A 13,484-nucleotide genomic window follows, 5' to 3' on the forward strand; every position below is an offset into this window, starting at 1 on the left:
AAAAATATTAGGATCCTAAAATATTTTAAAGAAAGATAGGCAAAATTATAAATACTTTAATACTTTAAACAGGGATAGGACAATGGAAGAAAAAGATTAATATTCAATCTAGCTAATGGGATAATTTTAGAACGCTGCCTCTAGTAATTATTTATAATAAGAACAATTATTTATATTCTATAGTAGAACAGTTTCTGACAAATTGGAAGTTCCTATTAAAATTAAACTATAATACTAAAATTTTTAGTAATATTAATCTGATGGTAAATTCATAAAAGTTTAAGTGACAAAAGCACAAGTGCCGAAAGTGAAGGGTATAATTTTTACTTTTTATGTACCAGTCCTGAGGTGGATTCTTTACAAAAAATTAAGGTCACTTAGTGAGGCAAAATTATTTTCATGAAAAATCCTCCAAAATTGCATAAAAAATCTACAAAAAAAGGTTTATTAACACAAGATGTGATTTTTGAAGATTTTTCACAAAAATAATTTTGCCTCACTAAGTGACCCTATTTTTTTAAAGAATCCACCTCAGTTGTTTGTATGTGTATGTTTAACAACAATCTTACGGAAACTCTTTTAAGATATTATGACTGAAATTTATGAAGACTACGAATGGGAATACGTTTCTGGTTCTGAGGTACGTATCTGATTAGATAGATAGACAGCAGTGCAGATAGAAAATATATAGATACATAAATTGATAGAAAATAAATATACAGATTTTATCGAAGTCTAAATTTATGGATAGGCAGAAGCAGTATAGATTGTGTTTGAAAAAACACTATACAATATTTTGTTAAAAGATCTTTATTTTAAAAGCGAAGCTTTCTATAATTAAGGTCGGTCCGTCCGTCCGTAACGGATAGCTTTTTTTCGTTGATTTAGGCATGTTAGAATTGTCCTATTGATTTCAAACTTTGCATGGTTATTCCTGTAGTAGTTAGGTACGATTTAGAAAGCGTAGCAACTCTATAATCATTACCAGAATGTCCGTACGTCCATTTTAAACATGTTGATTTTTTACTTTTTTAACAACAAATTTTTATGTGATCTAATAATCCGATTGATCTAATATTTGGTATAATGATACTGGGACAACAAAGTACAACATTATAAGCGAAGCAACTCTATAATCAAGTCCTAAAATGTAAGTATGTCCATAAACACTATCCGTGTCAAGCAGTTATTTAACAATTTTACTTACAATTTTGCTTCGACTCTTATACATTTATATTCTGATCATTCAGTTCTGACACTATACAAGAGTTAATGTTGTCACAGTGCTTTCAGTGCTTCGCTTTTATGAATGTTGTCATCCTTGTTCACATGGAAACACTTAACAATTGTAACAATTGAATAATAAATATATTTAAAACCACTTGGCACCACAGCTTGAGACCCATTTCTTGAACATATTTTTAGGAAGAAAGTTCTGATTATGAATATGAAAATGGGTTACAAGATTTTTCCTTGTTAACATCAAGATCTGTTTCTACTACTTCATCGAAAGCTTCTTCAAGATTTACCTCTGAATCTTGCTTTTGCTCCAGGTAAGATTTTGTCTATCTAGTGAATACTGAAATAAATTAGATTTTTGTCAATCAAATTACATTATAATTTAGCTGTGAATTAGTTGACTTGACTGTATCCCTATTAACTCAATTTTCTTCTATATATATATATATCAATCTATCATTACACCTGAAACGTTTTTAATCATAATTTTAATGAAATATTTTAGTGATTTATGTGTTTGTCTTGATGATGTAAATACTGTCTTTGCCAAGCCTCTCAAAATCAATAAAAGGTAATTTTTGGGTTTCTAAATAGTTTTCGAGATTTTCTGTATTTTTAATGTTGTTCTAATTTGTTCTAATCTATATGTGATAGCAGCTGACACACTTATGGAATCTTAAAGTAGCTTCTCTACAAAATGATTTTTTCCATTTACTTTAGGTCACCTTACAACAATGAACCCACTGAAATTAAACTTTCTGAAGCTACAAAACATTCCACTAAAATATTAAGGTAACAATTCTGAAAATTTCAAAAAATGCATTATGGACCAAATAGTTATAAAAAAAAGTTTTAAATCAAAAATAAATTTACTGTTAAAATATAATGAAACCTTTTACATTTTTAAAAATGTAATATGACTGACAGTCCAACTGACCAAGTAAAATATATACTGGATGCTCATTGTAATAAAAAATAGTCAAAAGATTATTCAATCATATATCTTGAATAGATGCGGAGAAAATATTATTTCTGATAAACAAAAAAAGTTAACTAAAGAGAAGCTTTGCAAATAAAATTATCTTGAGATTTAACAATAATAGTTTATACTTTAGGACATTTTTGGATGAAATGCGAGACAAAAATCAAAGCTTTTCTACTCCTAAAATTGAAGATTGCATTTTGAATGGTAATAATTTTGTTTTGGTAGCACAGCTGCTATTCAACTGGAAACTCTCTGTATGTCCGTCTGTAAATTATGGATTACTGTTATTAGTTTCTATGTTATTTTCTTTATAATAAGAACCCAGCTAATATTCATTTCTATATAATTGTATTGATTGATTTAATATTAATGTGGTTATTGTATTAAGGTGGTTTAAATAACCCTAAGCATTGGATAATAGAAGAATTATGTACAAAAAGCAAACCTAGTTGGATTGAAGAAAATAATATAAGGTTTAAATTTGATATGATTTAAATTACTATCCTATTCATTTTTTTCTGGAAAATGTCCAATGTGCACTTACTCAATAACTTACTGTGTCAATTCAAGATATGTTATTTCTATAGAAAAGTTATATACATATATAGACGTTTGATTTATTGCGAAGATTCTCTAAACAATGAATAGAACATAAATGTATTTTTCTTGGTTTCATCATGATATTTGTTTTATTCTGAGCAATGGAATCTTCTTTATCTTACTTCTTTGCCTGACCAGTTTTTATCTTTGATATAAACCCTTTTATGTAAATGCTTTGCTTTCCATAATTGATGTTGATTTATAATTATTTCTTTTATTTATTTTACTTAGTAATATTTTTATTTTATTTTTAGTTATATTGATGGATCATATTATGAAGGCGATATGCAGGTACTTTTTCTTTTCTTTGCCAATATCAGATTCAGTTCCATGGATTTTTATAAATTTAATAATGCTTATATAAAAGTAACAGGATCTGTGTCTTTCTGACCAATAGGTTTCTAACCGCCCATCCAATATGGTTTTCCTGTACAGTGAAGCTTCAAAAAGGTTCTGGAAAGGTCTATATAAATTTTGGGGGAGGTTGGCACCACCCTCTCCAGAGAAATTGCCCCTATCAAAATACTTTTTTTTTAAATTTAAATTGAAAGGGGGGGGGGGAGGGATCGACTTCTTCGACACACCATGCAAGGGCCCTTAGATTTCACTTGTGGCGTAGCTGCTAGTTGATAATAAAGTATTTAAATGAAATTTGTGTTGAAAACTTTATATTTAGAATGGAACAAAACATGGAGAAGGAAGCTTTTGGAGTAAAAATAATATTAGGTAAAAAATAAAATCAATTTTAATCAGTTGTGTATTATATTTTGATCTAAGAGTAAATAACAATAATTCCAGTAAGGCTAAAAACAGATGAATATCTGCTGGATTAGAACCGGTTGTAAGCATTTCTGAAAAATCATGTATCGTATTTATACAATTTCTCCGAATAATTGAATCCTAATGCTAATATCAGTTTTATTAGCCAGGGCTTTCGGTCCTTTGGAACTATCAAAACTAGAATTAATCTTTTTAATAATTTCTATTTACTATCCATGGAAAACTGTTTATTTTACAATGCTATAAATAATTATTAATCCTTATTATAGATTTGATGGTTACTTTGTGAATGATTGCCCAGAAGGATTGTTTTACAGTGAAAATGAACATAATTCTGAAGAATGGGCTTTTTTCTATATCAAGGTATATTTATCATGATAAATTCACTTGAGCTAAAAAAATAACTTTTCATTTGAAATATATTTTGGTTAACATAGCACCCTCTTCAGTAATAATTACATAAATCATATTAATTTAACTTACATAATAAAAGATTAGTTATAGTAAAGAAATTAGTAAAAATTAAAAGGTAAAATATTCAACAACTGCTATGCAAAAGTCAAGAAGACATTAAATTGAAAAAAATAAATACAACATCAAAAAAATATTTTTTTATCCTGAATTCTAAAACAAAAATTTATTCTTTTCTTAGAATGAGAAACTCTATGGGCAATTCAAAGAATTAAGGTATTTTAATATTTTTACTTTATTTTGCTACTAAATAAAGATAATTATATAAATTTTCAAGTCACAAATTAAGATCTTTACAGTGCCTATAAAAAGGGATATAAATTTAATTAAAAGTGAGATATAAGAAAGAATATTAATATCGATTTGAAACTAAAAAGACAAGAATTTTATGAACTCAAGAGTGAGGGGTAGTTTTTTTCCCAAGGCCAATTTCCCAGTATAATTCATTGACAATTGACCTAGCCTATTTTTTTGGTATTATTTTATTTTTAGAGGAAAAAATGTGAAATATGGCATTTGGAATGGTCCTTTCTGGACAATACTTCATCATGGAGCTGTATTATATGGTCAACTAGATAGGTATAAAATTTAAAAAGAGTATATAATGGACAATGCAGGAGCTCTTGGGTGCTCTGTGACGCTTCAGGCCCAAGACTTCTCCAAACCCTTTTTCAACATAATCTGCGTTTTAATTGCAATGTAACGCGATAATTGCTAATTAAGTAAGGTAAAACCTAAACAAAAACCAACTCTCTAGAAGTCTAGAAGTCCTAATTGTACATGGTAATGAGTTGCGTCTGTTCTGGGCCAATGTATTCCCACTACTATTATTGTTGCACATCTGACATAGCAGCATTAGTGACCATTTAAACATTTTTATTCATGGGCTGAGTTTCGAACCTGTCACCTTCCCAACAATCAGCGGATGTGCTATGTGTTAAGACACAGTCCCGGGTTATGCTAGTGGCTAACTTACTATGTAAAAATTGATCAATTTTATAAAATTGTAACTAAGAGCCATATGTATTATGTATTGTACGTTTTTAGTAGGAAAAGAAGTTAATAAGTGTTTTTTGACAGAGAAATCTTTGCTAGTAATAAAAAAGCTTACAGAAATTAAGCAGTTTATTTATAAATGCATCTATTCTATGTTCTAATATTTTTTTAGTACTGGGAAGATGTCAGGGTATGGAGTGTATCTCTATCCAAATCTTTGGCTGGCTATTTATGGACAATTTCAAAATGATAGATTTATACAAGGAAATTTACTTTGTTTCTTAACCTTAACTATATCCTCTTAAATTTCGAGTATGGCCGTTTTTCTGGATAGCAAAAAAATTTGATTTTTTGAAATAATTTTGCAATCAATCTTCAATTAAAGTAACTACATCTTGATAAAATATCCACGCATTCTTATATTGCAATGTAGTTTACAAATAAAATGATATTTATATAATTTTTTTTTATTCACTAATTTTAATTAAGCTCTAGAAAAATCTTCCAAAACATTTAAACAAAATCTATATAAATAGTCAAAGTAAATTTATCTAAAAGGTGGGGAAGGAGTTCTAGTAGATATAGTTCATGATAATTATGGTTTCTTGAAACCAATTATTCAGCCATTACAAAACCAATCACTTGTAGAGTTCGAGGCACCTTCTAGACTTAGGTAAATACAATAAAAAATGTTATACAAAATATTAGTAGTATTAATCTTTTCGACGTCAACTGTAATCCCTCCAAACATCTGTCTATACTTCAGAAGTCAAACGTACAGCAATTTATTTACAATTAATTTAAGATTTAAAAAATCTTTTATGGGAAATTAGGTATTTCAATTACCTACCTAATTCAAAATTTAAGTTCAGTATTCTCAAATTACTGTTTTCACAACATCATTCCAAATGCATGTGAAGGAACTGTATCCAAAAAGTAAATTAATATAAATTTTTTTTTCAAATTCATTCAGATTCACATAGAGTGTTTATTAAGCTCGACTTTTGTATTACTTCAGGAATCATTGGTCTAGATTTTAATAAACTTAGGTTAATGACACAAATTACATTTGATGAACACAGTAATAGTGTAATGGTAATGGTAAAATTTATAGTGGCCTCTCATTGGCTAATTTTTTATGTTACGTCATAATCAGTCCGACACTATTACTGTGTTCCATTTGATAATATTTTAATTTAGTTTGGGAAAGAACCTTCAAAGTCAAGATATGCTAGAAAATATTCAAGTTTTTGTCAACGAATCAAATGTACCTGGTAGGTCTTTATTTGTTTTAAAAATTATTCACAACCTTCATGCAGAGTACTTTGACCAAAAAAAATTGCTTTTGGCTTTATGTTTTATTTGACTTGGTAAAAGAGAAAGAAAATTTTACCAACAGCTGAATTTAATACCGAAAAATACCTAGATGTCTCTAAGGGCTCATGAAGGCGTAGGGGGGAAGACGACCCTCCCCCCTCCATACTTTTAATTATAGTTTTGAAAAGAAAAAGAGGGGTCATTTTTTTCTGGGGGCGATTTCTCCTTGGAGGGTGGTGAATCCATCCCCCATAATAATTATAAACCTTCCAGGGACCTATAAGAACCATTTCGGTTTAGTTAGCAAGATCCTTCTGTAAACACAGACAGACAGACAGATTCTTTTACTTTATTATAAGGATAAGGATTATGATTAACACGTACCATAATTTTTCACCTAATGTTTTAATTATTTAAGGAGCTGGAGAAGGTCTGTTCGCCAAAGTAGATATAAAACAAAATCAAATTGTCTGCTTTTTTAATGGCATTAGACAGGTTTGAATTACATTAAGATTTCATAATTGCTTAACCTAGTATATTATATTTTTCAAAACTGTTTTTAATTTAAGTTCAACCCCTTAATAAAGTTGCATTTACCAATTGTACACTGTACAGCTTTTGGAAATAGTGCAAAAACTGTAAACTAAAAATGTAGGAAAGAAAAGTATAAAAAAATATTTTTTTTAACTAGGTGAGGGAGGGGATATTCGGTTGGTTATTACACTAGTCCCCAAAGTTTTAATTACCTTTTCTTACTACCTGGCTTAACACTTTTGGGGACTTTCATTAGATTTGGATTGTTTGGTACATTAAGTTGAGTGCCTACACTTTACAACCACAAGTTGTAATTTACAGAAGGGGTAATTTTGTATAGAATTAAAATAATTCTCATTTTTTCCATTATCTATTAATTTTTTTCCCTTCAAATTAGAGAAAATGTTTACGAAGTGCATTTCAAGAACAAGAGATTACGAAGTTTAGTGAATATAGGTAATATGCAATTCAAAAATATACTAATATACAATTAGAAATGTAATGAATCATATGCTTTAGTTAAGCTAATACTTTTCTAAATTGATTGCTATTTAAATACAGTGTGTTTTTTTTATGAGAACTTTTTTGAATGCAATTTTACCCCACTTATAGTTATCAGAATTTATTGATTAATGGCTTATTTTCTTCGTTTTTTAATGCAATTAATAGGACATTAAAAAAAAATATTTCAGTTTTTTAATTAAAAAGTACAGTAAAATTTAAAATTCAAAACTTAGGTGACAAAATCAAAAGGGTTTTAGCGCATTTTTCTTATGATCAAATCTTCTACCTTTTGCAAGAAAAAAATTGGATTTTCAGTAGTCGACTTTGGGGGGCCAGTACTCCCTCTCTGATTGAGATATGACCTGCAAACTTTGATAAATTCTAGTACATGTCCCTGTAGTATCTGTATCAATTTTTAGCTCTAGATCTTAACTTTGAAGCATTTTGCAGCAATTCTTGCAAAAGGTAGAAGATTTGAACATAAGAAAAATGCGCTAAAACCATTTTTAGATGTTGACATCTAAGTTTTTAATTTTACATTTTACTGTACTTTTTAAACAAAAACTGTAATATTTTGTTAATGTTCTATTAATTGCATTAAAAGAAAATAAGCCATTAATCATTAAATTCTGATAACTATAAGTGGGGTAAAATTGCTTTCAAAAAAGTTCTCATAAAAAAACACACACTGTATTATATGTAATTTACAACACATTGGCTTAATGTTATTTTTCATATCACAAAATCAATTATAGGATATGTTTGAGCAAAGATATAAGTTTGGATATTCCTGACGAATACATTTCTATAAAAAAGTAAGTCAAACCTTATATTAAATGATTGATATTTTAGGTCACATCATAAGTAAAAAGCAACGAAAGACAGTTACTCTAAAAATCTACAGTTGGGCCTTATCATTTTACATAACTTGATCAAGGCCAAAAGCTGCAGATTCGACTAAAGAAGCCAAATTTATTTTAACAGTTTGTAATTTAAGTAAACAAGCTACAACCTGGTCGCCAAAAATATGTAAGGTTGCTTTTCTCTAAGAAATTGATAAAGTAATATAATATTAGATATATCAAAGAAATTGTATAGAGAAAAACATTAAGATACTTATTTTTTGTACACAAATTTCTGAAGAGCATTAGTTTAGACATTAGTAATTAATAACACATGACATGTTTTTAGATACAAAGCAACCCTTGGCCACAAAGTCTGCCATTCATTTCAACCTAATGTCATTTTTTCTGAAACTCATCACCCAAGGTATTTCATTATTTACCTCTTTAATTTCATAAAAGGAAAACAGTAAAAGTGTCTAACTATGACGTCAGAAAAAATTAACAATTAACCAATGAGAGCCCGCTATATATTTTACCATTGTGAATACTGGCTTCTCATTGGTTAATTGTTAATTTTTTTCTGACGTCATAGTTAGACACTTTTACTGTTTTCCATAAAAGTAATAAATAGTTTGGTAAGTCTAATTGAATTGTTCTTTTTCTTCAATCTTTTTCCTTGTTGACAGTATCCCTAACCTTTTAATCCTGCTTTTATTTATTAAAACAATTTCATGATAGGTTTGGAGAAATTATATGCTTGGTAGCACAGAGGGATCTATGCAAAGGAGAAGAGATATTTGTTAATTATGGATATGAAATTCAGGTAAAATAAATTTATTTACTATAAGCCATAGTACTTTGTAATACAAATGGATCTATGTAAGAAGATATTTGTTAAATATGGATATGAAATTCAGGTAAAAATATATTTATTTACTATAAGCCATAGTATTTTGTAGTACAAATTGGACTATGTAAATAAGAAGATATATCTATTAATTTTGGATATGAAATTCAGGTAAAGTATATTAATTACTACAAGCCACAGTATCATGTAATACAAATAATTCTATGTAAAGAAGAACAGATATTGTTCATTATGGATATGAAATTCAGGTAAAAATATATTGATTCACTAAAAGCCAAACCATCTTATGATAGGTATATTTTTTATCTTTTGTTTTGCAAAATTTTTCAAATGTTTAACGTACATTAGAGTGTTATAAAAATCTATGTTGTCAACATTTGATATCCGAATTTTGTTGTTCTAATATAGCTGCTATAATTATTCACATTTAGCAACCTCCTTATCTCAAGAACTGACATAGTTTTAGGGTAGTTATTCATTTTCTTATCTATAATACAAAGTAGCTTGATGTCTGTCCGTCTGTACGTCTGTCTGTCTGTCCCTTAAGATCTCGGTAACCACTGAACCGATCGGATTCTACTCTTCAGGGAATATACCTACTGGTCCTGTGGTGGTTTTAGGCTATTTTCTTGGGGTGTAACCCTCCTAAAAATAAAAAAAATCCAACCCCCAAAATTTTTTTTTACATTTTTTGTAAAATCTCAGTAACTGATGATCAAATTAGGCTCTACCCTTCTGGGAATATACCTACTGGTCCTCTGGTGGTTTTAAGCTATTTTCTTGGGGGGGGTGGGACACCCAAACCACCCCAAAAATAAAAAAATCCCTACTTCCCAAATTTTTATTTTTTTATTTTCTTTAAACAAAAACCAGTAATTGGGGTGGGGGAACCCCACTGCAACATGGGGCGAAGCCCCAATGAATCCCCCCCCCCAAAAAAAAAATCAAAATATATTTTTTTTAATATTAATTTTTGTGTATGCGAACAACCTAGGTCTAATTTTTAAGAATTGAAATTTTTGTGTATACGGCAAACAACCTGGGTTTAATTTGTACAAATTAAAATTTTTGTGCATAAAGCGCACAACCTGGGTTTAATTTTACCACAGAGTAATTAAACAAAGAATAATTTTTTGTATATTTCTATTAAGGAGGGTTGATTTCCCAAAACTATATAGGGCGAAGCCCCTTGAGGCTAGGGGCGAAACCGCTAGTCAAAATAAATAACACTATACATGTGTTCAGAATGCCCCAGAGTGGTATCAAAATCTGTGGAGTCTGCATTTAAAATCTCAGTTTGGTTGGTCAACACACGACATACTCAAGTAAGTGGAAGCTTCTCTGAAAATTATAGTTTAGATAATCTTAGATCAATGAAGGTTTTTTTAAAATCATTTTACATAATTGCCTTTGTGTATTGGTGTAAATAAAAACTGGAACTAATTGCTTTCCTTTCTTATTAGTTTGTCCCCTTCAAAATCACTATGGATTGAATTTTTTTAAGGTATGGTTATTCCGTCCACAGTTGCACAGCCGCTTTTGAATCTGCTAATGCGAATATTCAAGCAAGAAACAACAAACTATTGGATGAGAAGCTAGTAAGCTAGTTCTTAATTGGCTCATGTGGTCGCTAATTAATCCCAAAACTTTTTTACTTAAAAGTTGCATATTTGTGCCTTTTGAAAAGATTTAATAGATAAAAAGAGATGCATAAAACATTAGGAGTACAAAATGTCGTATTGGAATAAAATTAAAATAAAAATTTTTCTCTATTTTATTTATTTATTTACTTACTGTTTTTAAAGATAAAATCAAATGTTTTAATGTAAATTTAAGATTAATCTATGTTAGATAATTATTTTGTGTATTTTTTGTTCAACTCTGTTTTTAATACTGTGTTAATATAATAATACATTTGATACAGAAGAAATAGATAATCTCATTTTTAAAACAAAATACAACATTCTGAGTAAGTCTAAATAAAATTGTGAAGAAAAAAAATAATTTGTAGCGAAGTCGTAAATACAGGATACAGTAGAAGGGCATAGTTTCAATCAAAGAATTTGATTACAGAAAAGCATCGCTAATAATATTATACTTTGGTATTCCAAAAATCAGATAGATATTTACATCAAACAAAAATTTTTGTTAAAAAGTTGAAAATCAGCATATTTTAATTACCGAACGGGATTCTGTCAATTTTTCCTAAAACGTACCCAACTTTTATAGAAATAATCGTGAAAAGTTTAAAATCGATAGGATGTCTAAATTTACGAAAATAGCTAGTGGTTATGGACGGACGTATGGATGAAGTAAGGACTGTCCGACTCTAATTATACCAAAGCTTCGCTTAAAAATAACAAAGTCAATCTGGTTACTTTTCCCCCTCCCCCGTCCCTATCGAAATAGGTTTTGTGTTTGTCTTTTTTCTACTTACATTTTTTAGTTGTAATCATAGAGTTGCTGGGCTTAGAAACCTAACTATGCTGTTAATGATAATATCACACAATGGGTTGTCTGTGTTGGAAGAAGGAGGGGGGAAACATACCCGCTTGCATGTATGTAGTTAAAGATGACGGGTAAGAAAATTCCGAAAATAGAAATGACTCAAATGAGTACAAAAGTTACGCAAATTCTGATCTCAATATTCACGTTTTTTTTTAATGAAATATATACTACTAGCTATTAAAACAATTTTCAAGCATAACTTTTATCTTATTAGGATAACAATTAAATAAGAAAAATATGTTTTCCATATGCAATTCGTGATCAAACACCTAACTGAAAAAAAATGCAAGACATAGCTTTTATTTTAAGAAAGACTAGGGGCAACTCCCACTAGAAGCCTCTAGGTGTTCTTAATGTGGGAGGGGGATAAGTCAACCGCCCTTCTACTTTTTAATTTGAGTTTTGATAAGGAATATTAAAAAAAAATTGGGGGGGGGGGGGATTTTAAATTTGGGAGGGTGGAGATACGCTCTCTCAAAATAGTTAAAAACCTTCCCTGTACCTAAAAAAGCTTAATTGCACTGGAATTTGGAAAACCAAACAGATGTCATTTTTTATAAAATAAAATTATAAAAAAAATTGGCGCATATGTATAAACACCTATAAACTAAAAAAAGTTACGCAAAGAAAGGGGGAAGAAAAAAGAGAGGGGGGAGAACAGGTTTTTAAGAATTCCACGATATATAATAACTCCAACTACTGTCATCGTAGTTAAAGGTGTGCCAGTGCAGGAATAATAATAGAAGGGGGGTTTGGGTTCAACCAACTATTTTTATTAAAATTCAAGGATTTAGGAACAGGTATATATCCTATAATATAAGGTAGTAAGGTTTTTTGTCTGAAGATATAGATCTCAGAAAATTCAAAGATTCTGAATTGATCGAACATTTCAGAGAATTTTTCCTCTGATGTGAAAATTTATAGAGAACAAGTACCTATGCATCTTTTATTATTGTATTGAGAAATATGGGCTGCAGATGCTAAAAACCACTTTTTCGTGGGTCATACTGTACTTTTCAACCAATATGATGCAAAATAATAATCCTAAATTGAATTTAATTGTTATTACAAATTTAGCATCACACATTTTTACCCTACACATACCTATCAGTTCAGCTGGATTTTTAGAGATATAAAAAATGCCTTAAGTAATTTTGATGCACAGGGGTAGTTTCACGAAAGGCACTTGAACTTAATTTAGTGAACCGCATATTTTTCTGGTTAATTGGTTAAACTACATTTATATGAAAGAATTTCAATTTTCTACCACGTAGTTTTTAAAATATCAAGACTTGAAAATCGTCTTTTTTAATTGCATATATCACAAAAAGACGATTTTCAAGTCTTGATATTTAAAAACTGAGTGGTAAAAAATTGAAATTCTTTCAAATATATGCCATATAAATTATAAATATAGTTAAACCCATTAACTAGCAAAAAATATGCGGTTCGCTAAATTAAGTTTAAATGCATTTCGTGAAACTACCCTTTTAATATTTCTTCTGGTTGTTCCTTAAACCCAGAATTAAAACGCCGTTTTTAAAGTTTTGCATATAAACGTTTTTTTTTGTGTGTGTGCTTCATTGTAAAGCAGATCCATATCTGTCTGGCGATAAGCGATCCTAAAAATAGATAGACAGACAGGATTTACAAGTAACATGATGTTGTTATGTCTTCTTTACCTAAGACTGGACTCACATATCTCGTTTAACATGAAGCCGATAGCACTAAATGTAAAATTAGTAAATATTGAGGAGAGGGAAAAGTTTATCATTTTGTATTTGCCTCTCCTTGCATCCCTGATTTAGTAATTTATCTTCTGCGCGTGGTTTACAGC

At 29.4% G+C, this 13,484-nt stretch overlaps 1 protein-coding gene across 1 annotated transcript; it reads left to right on the forward strand.

Moving 5' to 3' along the window:
- Window positions 1-588: 588 nt before the first annotated feature.
- On the forward strand, window positions 589-10,901 carry LOC145331717 (uncharacterized). Its single transcript, XM_080176529.1, has 21 exons — window positions 589-640; window positions 1,426-1,553; window positions 1,745-1,810; window positions 1,960-2,031; window positions 2,355-2,428; window positions 2,613-2,697; window positions 3,079-3,115; window positions 3,501-3,550; window positions 3,874-3,967; window positions 4,257-4,291; window positions 4,568-4,654; window positions 5,244-5,332; window positions 5,627-5,744; window positions 6,272-6,345; window positions 6,807-6,883; window positions 7,320-7,378; window positions 8,182-8,241; window positions 8,618-8,695; window positions 9,010-9,094; window positions 10,385-10,464; window positions 10,644-10,901. Exons 1-21 carry the CDS (start codon window positions 590-592, stop codon window positions 10,744-10,746), a joined length of 1,602 nt encoding a protein of 533 aa, XP_080032655.1. The 5' UTR covers window position 589; the 3' UTR covers window positions 10,747-10,901.
- Window positions 10,902-13,484: the final 2,583 nt, after the last annotated feature.

Source organism: Acartia tonsa, chromosome 11 (assembly GCF_053477335.1).
Source record: "Acartia tonsa isolate MP-2025a chromosome 11, ASM5347733v1, whole genome shotgun sequence".
Classification (NCBI taxonomy): Eukaryota; Metazoa; Arthropoda; class Copepoda; order Calanoida; family Acartiidae; genus Acartia; species Acartia tonsa.